A 15,191-nucleotide genomic window follows, 5' to 3' on the forward strand; every position below is an offset into this window, starting at 1 on the left:
AAGGAAGGTCATTGCCACGAAAACCTCTTTAAGAAAGAAGAAAGGAAAAGGTCCCGTGGAAGAAGAAGAAGAGTCTCACACATCACCTATTCCTTCTCCACCACCATTACCACCGAAGAAATCAACTCCCCATGCATCCGGAAAGAGCTCTCAAAAGGCCAAGGGTTTCGTTCTTCATGAAACCAGAGAACCCACGAACCTTGGTTCAATGGAGTTCAAGAATAAACTTCACAAACCACACTCCCATTTTGACCCTTCAAGGTTTTCTACCTGTGCCTTCTATGAATTCCACAAAGAGGTTTTGGAAAAGCGGCATTTGTTCCCCTCCTACTTGGTGAATCTCGAGTCTCTGGCCTCCAAAGGAATCAATCTACAACCCCTGTTTGATAGTCTCAAATGGTCACCATTGCTTCTTATTCACAAAATGGTTTACCCAGGGTTGGTGAGACAATTTTATGCGAATCTGAGATTTATTGATGGCAGCCTTCACTCCTACGTGAAACGTGTGCATATCACCCTGAATGCTGAGACTATTGCTTCTGCCCTTGGTTACGTTGATGAAGGGCCGAAGGTTTACATGAGTGATAAATGGGATTCGCACGTCGGGGTTGCATACAAACAAGTTCTTCATCAAATCTGTGAAAATCTATCTGGACTGGATGGAACCGTTCCTACTCACAAGGCTTTGGGTCCAACCAACTCCCTGCTGCACCGCATCATAACTCATATTCTCACTCCATAGAGTGGTTCTCATAACAGGGTAACCGTATCTGACTGTCTTATAATATTTACTCTTGTTACTTCATCTTTCATTTTATTTAGTTATCTAATGATTAGACATATGTGGGAGTCTGTAAAGAGTACAAAAAGGCTAATTTATCTTATGGAATGTTTCTCACGTGCATCTTTGAGTACTTTAAGGTAGATTTAATAAATGAAGATGTAGAGAACAAGGTCTCTATGATCAAAGGAGGCGGGGCTGTTAAAAAGGGAAAGAAATCTATGGCCTCTGATGATGACTTTGAGAGCCGGCCAGAATCCTCAAAAGCAACCGATTCCCTAAGAGACATTCTCACAGAATTCTCAAACATGTCCGATCTCATGGTTCAATTTCACAAATCTGCTCGCAAACTTGCATATGAAAATGAGACGGCCTGAAAGAAATGCCAAGAAAGGGTCGGTTTAATGCTTGAAAGCCTTGATGATGAAGCTGGTAGCGAAGCAGGGGCTGAGGGATCTGACTTTAATCTTTCTGATGATTAAACTTATGTTTACTGTTTGATATTGGCACTTAGGCTCAATTCGGTACTTTGTTTTGGCTTGTTTCTGTTGGAACAATAACTCTGTGATACTTTGTAGACACTTTTTATATTTTGCATATTATGCTTCCATGTTAAAACCTTCTTGCAGGTGCCCCTTTGATGACAAAAGGGGGAGAAAGTGCTTAAAATTGAAATGAAAAACAAGGATGAACATGAAACAGGGGATGAAATTTTCGTTTGAAAATTCGTGATCACCCTTGTTAAAAGGATACATTTGATATTGCATTTTGATATTACTTTTGGTTCACTATGATTACTGCTGCTGGAAATGCATTTGGCATTTAGTTTATGATGATTGGCAATACATTTATCTTGATTACATGGATGACTGGTTGTTAATTAACTTTGATAAAAATGCATGTTTATATTGAATACTCTGTTTCATCTTGGATTAACATGCTTGATATTTTTGGCAGTTCCTTTAAATTATGTAAAATATAACAACTGCCATGTTTTGATCATGTGTGCTTCAAGAACATGTGTGCTTCAAAATATTTTTTCCATAATAATTTTGCTCTGATATCCTGTCTGGGAAAAATATTTGAATAATTTTTGAACAACAATTATTTGATATGTGTAAAAGTTTGAGCAGAAAATCAATTTATGATAACAAATGAGTTTTGATTGTCATCACACTCTGCTCATAAATCAAGCATTCAACATTTCAAAATAAATATGTTGAATAACATTGCTATTTGAAGCTTGATTAAATTGTTACAGGTTAGTGCTTCCCTTGATAAAAATGGCATATATTAAGGGGGAGCCATGTGACAATTTGAAAGGGAGAGAAATTCAAATTCAAAGGGAGTACTCTTTACTCAATCTTTAAATTTCTTTCCATTTCAATTTTAATAATGTTTGTCATCAAGGGGGAGATTAATGAGTTTGGAAAATTCTAAACTAATATTTGTGATGACTAAATATTATTAAAATAATTAATTACAAAATTATTAATTTAATTTTCATCTAATATATGTTAATTAATAATTTTGTGTTGCAGGTTTTATATTTGGGCCGAACAGAACAAAAATTTTAAAGCAAGCCCATTGGAATAGTTTTCATTCAGCCTTGATGCTAAACCATTGTGATAAAAATGGCTGAAACAATGTTTTTGATTTATTGGGCCAGAATGAATTTTAATGCTACAAGCCCATGATTGTTTCTCATGCTTGATCCGAAAAAATTCATCAGGAAAGCAAATGTTATCATTTGCCTTATGCCCTTCATCAGATCTCATGGATAAAATATTTTTGGGCCAGTTGTGATTATTAATGTTACAAGCCCAAAATATAATTGCTTGAAGGCAAGCATGTTTGGTCTGAAACCATGAAGCAAAGAAAACAAAGCTTCATTTGTTTCCAACGGATCCAAGAATTTTACCATGCAATGGACTTCAAATTCACTCAATTATCATTAATAACATGGGAACTATGAGAGAGAAAAGGAGTGACATGATTGATGTGCTCAAAGCTACACGCCACTCTAAGGGAAGTAAAAGCATTTTTTTCACTTGAATTAATTAACTCATTTGATTACTTTCCTTCCAAGTTTATTCTCTCTCATCTCTTTCCTTCTCTCTTTTGGTCATTAACCAGGAAATCATGCAAGCAAAAATGAGCTACCAAAGTGAAGGAAGAACAAGCTACAAGACCATCACAATGATGGTAAGAAAACATAACAAAATAAAAGTATACTGTGGCTGAGATATTCACCAAAAATGGTAAGATTTGGTGAGGTAATCTCGAGCTCTTCATACCCAAAAAGAAGAAGATCTCGGCCAACAAGGAAGAGATTCTTGGAGGTATGGCTTGTCTTTGATTATGCTCAACCACCACAGAAAGTAGCTAGAGTGGCGAAGTGATGGTAGAGGCAGAGATTGAAGCAGATGAAGTCATCGTCATCATGAAGCATCAAGGGCCAGAAATCCATCTTGGAGAGCAAGCAAAGGATGGAGCGCTCGGATTGATGAAGAGTGATGACCAAGGAAGGACTAGAGGTAATTGCATGTTGGGTTTTGCATGGTTATCTCTTCTCTCTCTGTGTGGCCGAACCGGATCTGTTTCTTGGAGAAGAAGAAGTTGGCTTGGTTTTTTTTTTTTTTGGCTTCAAAAGTGGAGGCTTCCTTCTTCTATAAAAAGAGAGAACAGCCACTGTTTGGAGTAAGGAGAAAGTTTGAGAGTGCAAGGCACAGTGTTCTCAGAGCTACCTGAGCTAACAGTTTTCTCTTCTCCTTCAATGTATTCTCATTTTGTAATTTTTCTGTTTAATTTTGTCATGTCTTGAGTCTCATGGAAAAAGGCAAACAGTGAGGTTTGTATGAAAAAGCCATAGAGCGAAAAAAGGCAGAGAGTGCAAAATTAAAAGAAAAAGCCATAGATGTCCTTAGAATTCCTTTGTACGTCTATGTTGTGTTTCATGATTCTGTGGGAATCCCCTTGTAAGTTGGGTTAGCACTTTACAGATTGTAATCAGGAAGATTATAGTGAAATTCCATCATGGTTATGATGGAGACTGGATGTAGGCTGCACTGCACTTAGCAGCTGAACCAGGATATATCTGGGTGTAATTTTCTCTACTCTCTACTCCATTTCTGTTTCTACTGCACAGGAGCAAAAACCAAAAATATCTCGTGTCAGGTGATGAGACAAAAAGAAAAGTCTCGTGGCTAGGGACGAGACAAAAGAAAAAGTCTCGTGGCTAGTGACGAGATAAAAAGACAAAAAGTTTCCTAAGTTGGTTTCAAAGATCAGCAAGTATTATCAAGCGAAAAGGGGGCTAAGATTCAACCCCCCTTCTCTTAGCCACTGATACCCATCAAAACATTTTACATTGAGTATTCGTAATCACATTTTTACAAGACATTTTATTTTTCTCTCAAATCAATGTGAAACTTCACAATCAATACAAATTTTTACTAAACTTAAATGATTATACATGCATTTGGCTAAAATTAAAGATAAAATGGCAATTATTTAAAAAATATTAGTGTGACTAATTTAGCCACCAATAATCATAATCATAACTTCACAAGGATAAATTTAACGGGGATGCTACACATCCATGTAACTATGTAACCAAATTAGCCCAACACCAAAAAAACCCAATACCATTAAATGAAATGTGAAATACACGCGCCCAATACACACGAAATAGCCCAACGCTTCTTCTCCCCCACGCTTCTTCTTCTCCTTCTTCTTCCGCGCTTCTTCTTCTCTTCTTCTTCTTCTTCTTTTCACACTCGTTTACGCACGGAGCATCTTCTTCTTCTTCGCCTTCTTCTTCGCGTTCCTCCTTCTCCTCCTTTTTCGCATTCCTTCCTCTTCACGTGTTTTCTCCTTATCATCATTCTTTTGTTGTTGTTGCTGCTGTATTTTTTTATCTTTTCCTCCTTCTCTCTGGTGAAGAAGCAATAGAAGGTGAGGAAGAAGAGTTTTGAATAGTGCAGAATGAACCGAACACAGTACTCATGGTGAACCGAACACAGTACTCATGGTGAACCGAACATAGTACTCATGGTAAACCGAAAACAATACATTTGTATAGTACTGAGTGAACGAAACATAATCCATTATATAAAATCAAATTCAAACAGCTTTCTGCAGAATGAACCGAACACAGTACTCATAGTGAACCGAACACAGTACTCATGATGAACTGAACACAATACTCATGGTGAACCGAACACAGTACTCATCTTGAACCGAACATAGTACTCATGGTGAACCGAAAACAATACAATTGTATAGTACTGAGTGAACGAAACATAATTCATTATATAAAATCAAATTCAAATAACTCTGCCTACAATTTACATATTATCAATTCAATTCAGTACACCTCCGTCCATTTAATTCAATTCAAATTAGCAATTGCATTCCATTCAATTCGATTTAAAATTGAATAATCCAAACTTTGTCAGTTTGATTCGTTTCAAACAAGTAATCCAAATTGCTCTCCTATTTACCAAAAAATTATAAACCCCTAAACACTGAATCCTAAACCCTAAACCCTAAACACTAAAACCAGAACCCTGAACACTGAACCCTGAACCCATAAACCCTAAATCCCTAAAATCCTAAAACCTAAACTCTAAATCTTACACCCTAAAACCTAAACCCTAAATCCTAAACCCTGAACTCGAACCCTAAACTCTGAACTCTGAACCCTGAACGCTAAACCCTAAACCCTGAACTCAAACCCTGAACACTGAACTCTGAACCCTAAATGATAAACCCTAAACCCTGAACCTTACCGTAAACCCCAAACCCCTAAAACCCTGAACCCTGAACCCTAAACCCTAAACCCTCAACCATGAACACGGTGAACCGATATTAATACACGGGGCGAACTGAAAGTTTGAAACACACTGAACCCCTGTACACTGAACCCTGAACCCATAAACCCTAAACCCTAAAACCCTAAACCCTGAAATCCTATCGTCATTCTTTTGTTGTTGTTGCTGCTGTATTTTTTTGTCTTTTCCTCCTTCTCTCTCTGGTGAAGAAGCAGTAGAAGGTGAGGAAGAAGGGTTTTGAATAGTGCAGAATGAACCGAACACAGTACTCATGGTGAACCAAACACAGTACTCATAGCGAACTGAAATCTTAATTACGGTGAAACAATTATATAGTGCTTAGGGAAGAAAACAGAACATATTGGTCTAATTTTTGTTAGACTCCTTTCTACGGACCAAACCAAAAATATGAAAGTGATGAACCACCTCTTTAGTACTTACTGAACCGAAAAGTTACTCACATTTACTCAGAGTTACTCACAATTATTGACACTTACAATTACTCACAGTTACATATTATCAATTCAATTGAATTCAATTCAGATGTAGATCACCTGAGTCCATTCAATTCACTTCAAATAAAATAAGAAATTTCATTCCATTAAATTCGATTCAGAATTCAATAATCCAAACCTCATCAAATTGATGCGTTTGAGAAGAATCATCAAAATCGCACTCATTCAACTGATTTGAAGTTGATTCATTCATTGTTTCAATTCAAAAGTGCATATCGAAGAAGAAAACGAAGAAGAAGATGAACGCCAAAGATAATTGCGTTGAATCAATCCAAATCCATAATGCAAAGAAGAAAAACGTGAAAGAGGAGAACAACGAATTTAATTAGGATGGAGAAGAAGAAGAAGAAGAAGAAGAAGAAGAAGAATGCAAAAGAGATTTGCGTTGTATGAAAAAGTTTACGTTAAGAAACGTTGATAACGCAAAATAAGAATTCGTTATCTAGATTATAAGAGGCGCGTGTAAAACAAGCAGGAGTGTAGAACGTAGAGTGAAAGTTACATGGATATCATCTATGTAATTTTTACATGGATGTAGAGCTTTTCTCTAAATTTAATTAGTTTAGCGTATTATAATGACTTAAGACTCCAAAATTAGCTTAATGTTCCATTTAAAGGCATCTGAAAAAGAGAGTGTACTTCAAATCTTCAATAAACCTATGTTTATATGCATTAATTAGGTGGCTGCAATTAGCTCTTCTAGACTACATAATGATGACAATTCCGAAGTCATATGTACTGTAAAGGATGGTTACTTTAGAATATTTCATAATTATCACTACAACTTTGTCCCCTTGTTTTTCAAAGGTTAAATTGATTACTTTCCATAAATAAACGCTACAACATAATTGAACTATATAAAAATGTTAATGAACTCTATCGTAACCATAATGGAAGGAGTAATTGATTCTAAGAGTGAGAGCATAAAGCATATATGAATAGTTTAAGAATAATACTGTACGTTTAAACTTTTTTGTTAAATAAATCTAAATAAATTAATTTAATATAATATAATAAAAATCAGTTATAATTATTATTTTAAATTTTATTATTTAATTTAGTTAGTTTTGGTTCATAAAAATATTTGAATAAAAAATAAAGCTAAAATTTTTTTAGAAAAAGCCAACATAAAAAATATAAGTTAAGAAGAGAGAAAAATTAAAAATTAAGTGAAAATTAAACGGAAAAATTAGAGAATTAATATGTACAAATTATTAATTTGGGGGCTTGCCTTCTTTCCATTAACTAGCTCTGCCACTTTCTGGATATGTAGCATTACTCATAGTTTAACGAAAATATTTTGTAACAAAAAATATTAGTAAAAAATTATTAAAACTTATTATTTTTTTACTTTATTTAATACATTCTGCAATACATAAATACTAAATAAGATAAATTTAGATTTTTTGAGTTAATTATTTTTTGTTTCCATAATATTAACGATAGTTTAAATATTAGAAATCTATCATATTACTACGTATTTGTATATATAGTAAGGCTAGAAAGATAATAAAAAATTAGTCTAAACTTGTATTATTTAGTATTTATTAATTAAATGAGATAAATTTAAATTATTTAAATTATTTTTTTGTTATTATCAAATATTTGTATTGTACATTTTTTTCTATCAAAATAATTTATCACAATACAATCAAATTTTCCCCACAAAATAATCAAAACTTTGCACTAGTAGAGTAATCAAACTTTTCCAAAATAGAATAGTCAAAATTTTTATAAATTATTGAAAAGACCCATAAATCTTAAGATCTCTTCCACACGAGATTTTATTTTTGGTTTAGAAAGTAGAACTAGTATTTTTATTCGTAATAATATTATGGAAATATAAATTTTTTAAAATTATGGTTTATTTTTTTATAGTATAGACTATGTATGACACAAAAGATTTATAAAAGTAAACTACTTTTATAAAAAAAAATTATAAATTGACAAAAGTATTTGGCTAAAAAAACTAAGATATCTATAGATAAAAAATAAATAATTAGATTTTTATTTATTATTTTTATAGAAAAAAGTCTAATTTTTTATTAATAATTAATTTTAACATTCGTTATTTAAAATTTAAAACAATTTAACGTGTATACTTTTACATTTAATTAGGTGTTAACTGTTAAAGTCTGTTGCACAAATAAAAATAATTAATTTTTATACTTGTTATATAAAAATAATATTTTTTTCCTCTATTGTATAAAAATATAATTAGATATTAGTATAAAAAAATTATACTAATAGTTATAAAATTAACTCAAAATTAATTTTTTTTAAATAATTAAATCTTGATTCTAACTTTTAATTATAACATTAATATTTTCTCAAAATTATATGTAATAAATATTTGAAAGAAGAAAAATAAAAATATAAATTAAAAAGATAAGCGGTGAAAATTTAAAACTAAATAAAAAACTAAAAAACTATGTATATAATAACAATAATAATAATATTTTTTATTTAAATTATATTATTTCGTTAATTTTATTTTTTGTAGAATGGAAAGATAGAAAAATAGAGAATGAGAGAAAAGAGAGAGAAAGATAAAAATAAAGAATGATATTGAAAGTGAGAGTTTGTTAATTTTGGAAGAAAATTTTTTATTTTAATTGTAAAAAAATATCGGATAACATATTTTGATTTTTCAAATTACTAATATAAAAATATAAATTATATATAGAGTAAAAATAGTAGAGAGAAATAGAAAAATGGAGAGAGGAAGATGAGAGAATTTAGGAAGAGAGTTTATTAATTTTGAAAAAAAAATATTTTCTCTCAATTTTAATAAGAGAGTGTTATGAGACACATTTGATTATTAAATTAGATAGTAATATATGATACATAATATAGGTATATTTCAATTTTTATTTTAATATTTTAATTTTAATTTTAATGCAATTAAAGAATGTCATATTGCACATTTTGATTGTCAAATTAGTAATAATTATATATAAAATAGATAGAGTGGTTGAAGGAATGAGAGAAATAGAGAAAGGAAGAGGGAGGAGAGGAGAATTTTTTAATTTTTGAGGGAAAGATTTTATTTCAATTGCAACGAGGGAGTGACATGTGTCATATTTTGGTTGTAAAATTAGTAAGGAGGATGGAAGAATTCTTTAATTTTAGAGGGAAGGATTTAATTTCAATTACAATGAGAGAGTGACATTTGGCACATTTTAATTGTAAAATTAGTAAGGAGGAGAGAAAATTTCCTTAATTTTGAAAGAAAAGATTTAATTCTAATTGCAATGAAAAAATAACATGGATACATTTTGACTTTAAAATTAGAGATATATAATAGATATAATAAATATGCACATAAGTATACCTACTGAATCTTACATTATTTTTTTTTTTTAGAAGGTTATCGAAATTTTTTATTTTTTTATTAATATTTAAAAATATGAAAATGTTATTGAATTATTAAATTAAAAAAATTAGGTTGATGACTAAAAATAATAGTCAAAAAATAATAAATTTTGATAATTTTTTAGTATTTTTATTTTTTTAAATTATTATTAACGATTCTTAACTATTAATTTTATAGGAAAACAACTAAATGTAATTTTTTATTTAAAAAATATTATTTTTTAAAAAACTTAAGTATAAGTATTTTTTATCTTAACAGACTAACAGTAATAAATTGAGAAACTCGTACAGTTTAGTGGCACGTCGGTGTTTAAACTTTAACTAAAGAAAAAAAATATTTCGTATCTTTTTCATTATACTATATTTATTAGATATCTACTTTCTTATTTTCAAAGGTCAACGAACAAAGTATCGAATAAATTTTCAATTTTCTCTGAAATTATAAGCATGCTGTATTTTAGCTTTGAAATTTTTAAAATTATAATTTAGTTCTTACAGTAATATTCTGTAAGCTATTTTAATATTATTGATCAACTTTTACTATTTGTTGGTACTTGATAAGTTGATATATATCTTGTTAAGTGATATATCAACCAATACATGTCAGCCACATGGCATGCAATGTTAAATAATAAATACTAAAAATAACCTACAAAATATAATAATTTATCATCAAAAAGATACTTTTTGAGATTTTCGGAATATGACGCGTCAAGAATAATTGACTAACGCTTAGTCTCTTAAAGACAAAAGACCTACGAAAATTAATAACAGGAAAGATTCATAGTATTGAGACAAAATAGCTGAGAGTGAGGGGCCTAATTCAATTCAGAAACTAGATTATAGAATAAGAGATAAAATATTGTATATTATAAATTATTTAAAAATTTTATTTTTAATAAATATAAGACGTATAATACACTTTTTTTTTAATATTCAGTAATGATCATCTAGAACGTATAGATATTTGTAGATAGATAGTCTAAAAACATTAGCTACGCTATTTGGATATATTATGTTTAGAGATATTAAATTAGTGTATTTTATATTTTTTTTAATAAAAAATATATAAATATAATTTATTTTTTATTTTTTATTAAATTTTTATAATTATATTTTTTATTATTATATAATTTTTAATTTTTTTATAATAAAATAAGAATAAATTAAATTTTTATAATTTATTTTATTTTATCACTAAACAAAATATAACAATATTATTTTTTTTCTGTTTGATATTATATTAGAATTAAAATTGAACGGGTCTAATTTAATTTCAAAAAATAACTTATAAAATAAGAGATATTTCACATTTATAAATTATTTAGAGATTTTATGCTTGATAGATGTGAGATTTATAATAACGAAAAAAAAATATAATCTTTTATTTCATTGAATATGGAGTGAACAAAATGAACTTGATTGTATAAAATTGGAATCTTTTAAAATTTTGAAGACTAAAATGAGACATGCAGGCTTCCAATATTTGGGAGAAATTAATTAAAATGAAAGATTTGGTCTCACATAATGTCTCTCTTGAAAAATGTATGAAGCTTTTGGCAATTGAAACACCAATTTTATGTATGAAGTAGTAATTAGAAAATAAGATTTATATAAATTAAAGAAGACAATGCAACTGGGGAAGAGTGGTTTTATTGATGAAAGGATGATGGATCCTACAACACAGAAAGCAACATGTACATGCAAACAACAAATTAATTAAAGGAATCATTCTGAATTTTTGGTCGTACAGGGTTTGGCAAACCTTACCTATCATCTTCACGTTTTTAGGTGAAGACATATACCACTTCTCGACAAATCTTATTGCCATCGTATCAATGCACCCCACAAAAAATATTAAATTCGGATACCATCGGATATACAGATTAGGCCCATTCAAATTCCATATATATACACTCCATAATAATAATAATAATAATATATACGACATAATTTTTTTTAGTATAATAAAATTTTAAATTGTTTAATCTTTAATTTTCTATGTTAAATTATAGCATGGCAAGTTTAATATTGACATAAGGTAGAAAAAAAAAAGAAGACATAAGGTATTTTTCACATGAGTATTTTAGTTTGCCATGTTAGTAGTTAACTTACTACATCATCTTTGAATGAGAATTTTGACTGCCAAGACCAAAATATATCAGTTTTAACTTTTTGAGTAACTACTTAATCTAATATCTTTCTATTTTTACTAATGACTATTATGTGATTTTCAACTATTGTTCTAAGAACCGGACCAAATTGACAAATTCGGCTGAATTAATCAGAAATTGAATACCAAATTAGTTCGGTTTAAGATAAAAATTAATTAGCAATAAATCTGTTAAAATAATCAATTAACCGGTTAAATTGGTATAATTTTTTAACGGTTAACTGATATAAAATAATAAAATATAAAAAATTTAGAAATTATATATTTTATATATAAATATATTATTTTATTATATCTGATTTAATTTCGATTAAATATTTAAATTTTTAATTCTATCAATTTGATCTCTAGTTCAATTTTTAGAACTTTGATATCCAACTACAAATAAATGATAAAGTGACCATTAGTAATTTAATTCAAGAGACAGAACAATCTTTATTTATTTTATTTATTGCTAGCTAACCCCGTCATTATTTTTGGGTGAAAAAATATGAAAAGCTTTCTTCCCAATTTAAGCCCATCACTGATTAATTATTATTGAGCTTTCCCTTGTATTTGAGGGAATCATTTTTGGATTTATTTGATGATTTCAATTGATACCTTATTATGAACAGTGAATTAGGTGAATAGGATGGAAATTTTGTAATTATAGAAAATTGTACACTGGCGTTTTATATTACTGATTGCGCTCAGTACCCTTTTATTTAAACTTTTATTTGTTTATTTTTGCTTTTCTAGTTAATTTATTAAAGTTCAACTCAATGCCATTGTCTCACCAAATTCATCAACTTGGTTCATCACGGGGTGAAATTACTCTAAGCTACCTAGCTACTTGATTTTCATTAGTAAAATTCCCACTCATACCTACTTTAAGTACAATTAATGCTGAATTTTTTTTTTTAAAAATACTATTTGTATATCAAAATCAGCCACTAAAATCAGCCATCAATATATTTGTGTATAAATATATATGTGATTTAATTCATTTTCAACGTGTATTTATATTCTAATATGTATTTTATACTAATAACTGACTTTGGTGGCTGATTTTAATATACATGTAGCATAACTTTTTTTTTCAATCAAAATGATGTGTAGACTAAAAATTAATTATTTATATAAAATAAAATATATATTAAAAAAATATAAAATAATATATGTATATATGTAAATATATAATATTTATTTTTTAGTATACACATAATATTTTTAATTTCACATATTATTATATATATACTGCACCCAAATTAAGAATTTAATTTTTATATACTAAAAGAGTAAAAGGTAAAAAATTATTACTGATATGTAATTATGTATAACTGTCAAGTCTACTATCTTAATAAAGAAATTACCTTTTGCCTATGTACAACACTTGATTGAATGTTAACGATAACGTATAAAATTAAACGGTTGCCATTAATCCGTAGAAGGAAACAAAGTCAAGTTCACCCATGTTATTATTTTTCATAACTTTTTTTATTAATTTTTCAGGCCATCTCCTAACTTGATAAATTAAAAGATTAATTCCTTGTGGATATGAATTTTAAATAAAAATTTATCGTTCGCCAATAAATTATCGCATACATAAAACATAATTTCAATCCCTGGTATATACTTATTTAAACAGATGTTTAAACTGATCATTCGACTAACTTAAGATGATTTATTTTCGATAATTATTTAAAGAATTATTTACTAGCTTGTTGAAGATTTAGACAATATATATTTAAGATAAAAAATGTTACTTATCGTTTAAAATTGAAACTTTAATCAGCTTTTTTAAGAATTTATTATTATTTAATTAATTTAAATACTCACTTTTCACGTATCAGTTGTTCAAAAAATCAAAAAAGTTACAATATAAATATATCATAATTTAACTAATTTACTCGATTATTCTTTGATTTCAAATTTAATTCCAAGATTTAATTTCTCAGTTTAGTACAAGATCCCAATAATATTCAAAGAATTACTGCATTACATGATTGAATTGTACACACTAAATATTTCTCTTTTTCTTTTTTTTGAAATAGTGGTTATGAGCTGTGTCCACTAATACATGATTGTATTCATAAGAGTTTTATTTATAAATACACATTCTAGGGTTAGGGCTCTCTCTCACTTTTTCTTTCTCTCTCTTTACCAGATTTCTTTCTATATATGCCTCTACTTGATTTTCAATTCACCAAACTCACACAAACACTAACAAATTAAAATTCTCAACATTTTTCTCCTCCTTCTTTTTCCTTCTTCTTCGTCTCGGAATAGTTCTATAGAATGAGGAAGCGCCAAGTAGTTTTGAGAAGAGAGGAGCCAACAAGGAGTGTTAGGACGGTGAAATATGGTGAGTGCCAGAAGAACCACGCCGCGAGCGTAGGCGGCTACGCGGTCGATGGCTGCAGGGAGTTCATGGCAAGCGGCGAGGAGGGGACAGGGGCTGCCCTCGCCTGCGCCGCTTGCGGCTGCCATAGAAGCTTCCACAAGAGAGAGGTTGAGACTGAAGTAGTGTGTGAGTGTTCTTCACCACCACCCTCTAATAATGGAACTTCTTAGAAAGAGACCACTTTTAAAAAATTGTAATGCCTCTTTTTTTTTTTATAAACAAAAAAAAAAAAAGAAATGGTTGTAAAATATTCTGTGGACTTGCTTAATTATTTTATTTTCCTTGGTGTTAAGATTTGGGATTTTAACATTCATTATTTCACTCTATTAATATTGGTATTATTCTAGCTAGAGTAGTATGTTCTTAATTTTATGTGTGTAAAGGGTTAAAGCAATGTTAATTTTTAATCCGAATATAATTAGGAAGTTGTATTTTCTTAATTTTAATTAATATTTTTTGTCATATAATTATGTGTGAGCCAGGATTATTTGCTTGTTGTTGATAAACTACTAGTCAACAAATTAATATGATGAGAAAATTGTTGGATTATTTTTTTATTTATTTTCTTTCTTTAATTTCTATTTCCTTTTTGGTGTGATGATATTTTTGATATCCAATCAAGATCGTAGAAAATATCCATAATAATTTGAACCCTTCACGCTAAACCAAACCCCCCCCCCCCCAACTTTGTTCAATTTTTTTTTTCTTTTTTCTATTTTGGTAATGAGCCGTTTCTGAATTAAATTTTCTCCTATATAAATAATAGATGATGACCAAGACAATAATAATGTTTCTTGAATATTCTTTGTCAAATTTTTCTACCATATTATGCATGCTAGTAAGTTTCCCTAGTGTGCAACAACCATGTGTCGTTTATAACAAATGGAAATAAAATATGATGATGTATAAATTAAAATTCACAATCATCCTAGAAATTAATTAACCACCATTATTATTATATTATTTCCTCTTCTCTTTATTTTTTGTTTCATATGCTTAAAGCTAAGGCATTATTATAACTAGTTTTGGCAACTTCTTTCAACTAACAATCACTAAACCTAAAAATGAAATCCACTAATTAATGTCGTTTGAGATCACTTTGAACACATTTATAACGGTCCACATGTCT

The 15,191-nt window shown here is 29.2% G+C and overlaps 1 protein-coding gene across 1 annotated transcript; it reads left to right on the forward strand.

The window, feature by feature from the left end:
• The first annotated feature begins 13,665 nt into the window (after positions 1–13,665).
• On the forward strand, positions 13,666–14,496 carry MIF2 (mini zinc finger 2). The gene has a single exon (XM_016323875.3). It carries the CDS (start codon positions 13,957–13,959, stop codon positions 14,230–14,232), a length of 276 nt encoding a protein of 91 aa, XP_016179361.1. The 5' UTR covers positions 13,666–13,956; the 3' UTR covers positions 14,233–14,496.
• Positions 14,497–15,191: the final 695 nt, after the last annotated feature.

This window comes from Arachis ipaensis, chromosome B10 (assembly GCF_059453495.1).
Source record: "Arachis ipaensis isolate K30076 ecotype BB chromosome B10, ASM5945349v1, whole genome shotgun sequence".
Lineage (NCBI taxonomy): Eukaryota > Viridiplantae > Streptophyta > Magnoliopsida > Fabales > Fabaceae > Arachis > Arachis ipaensis.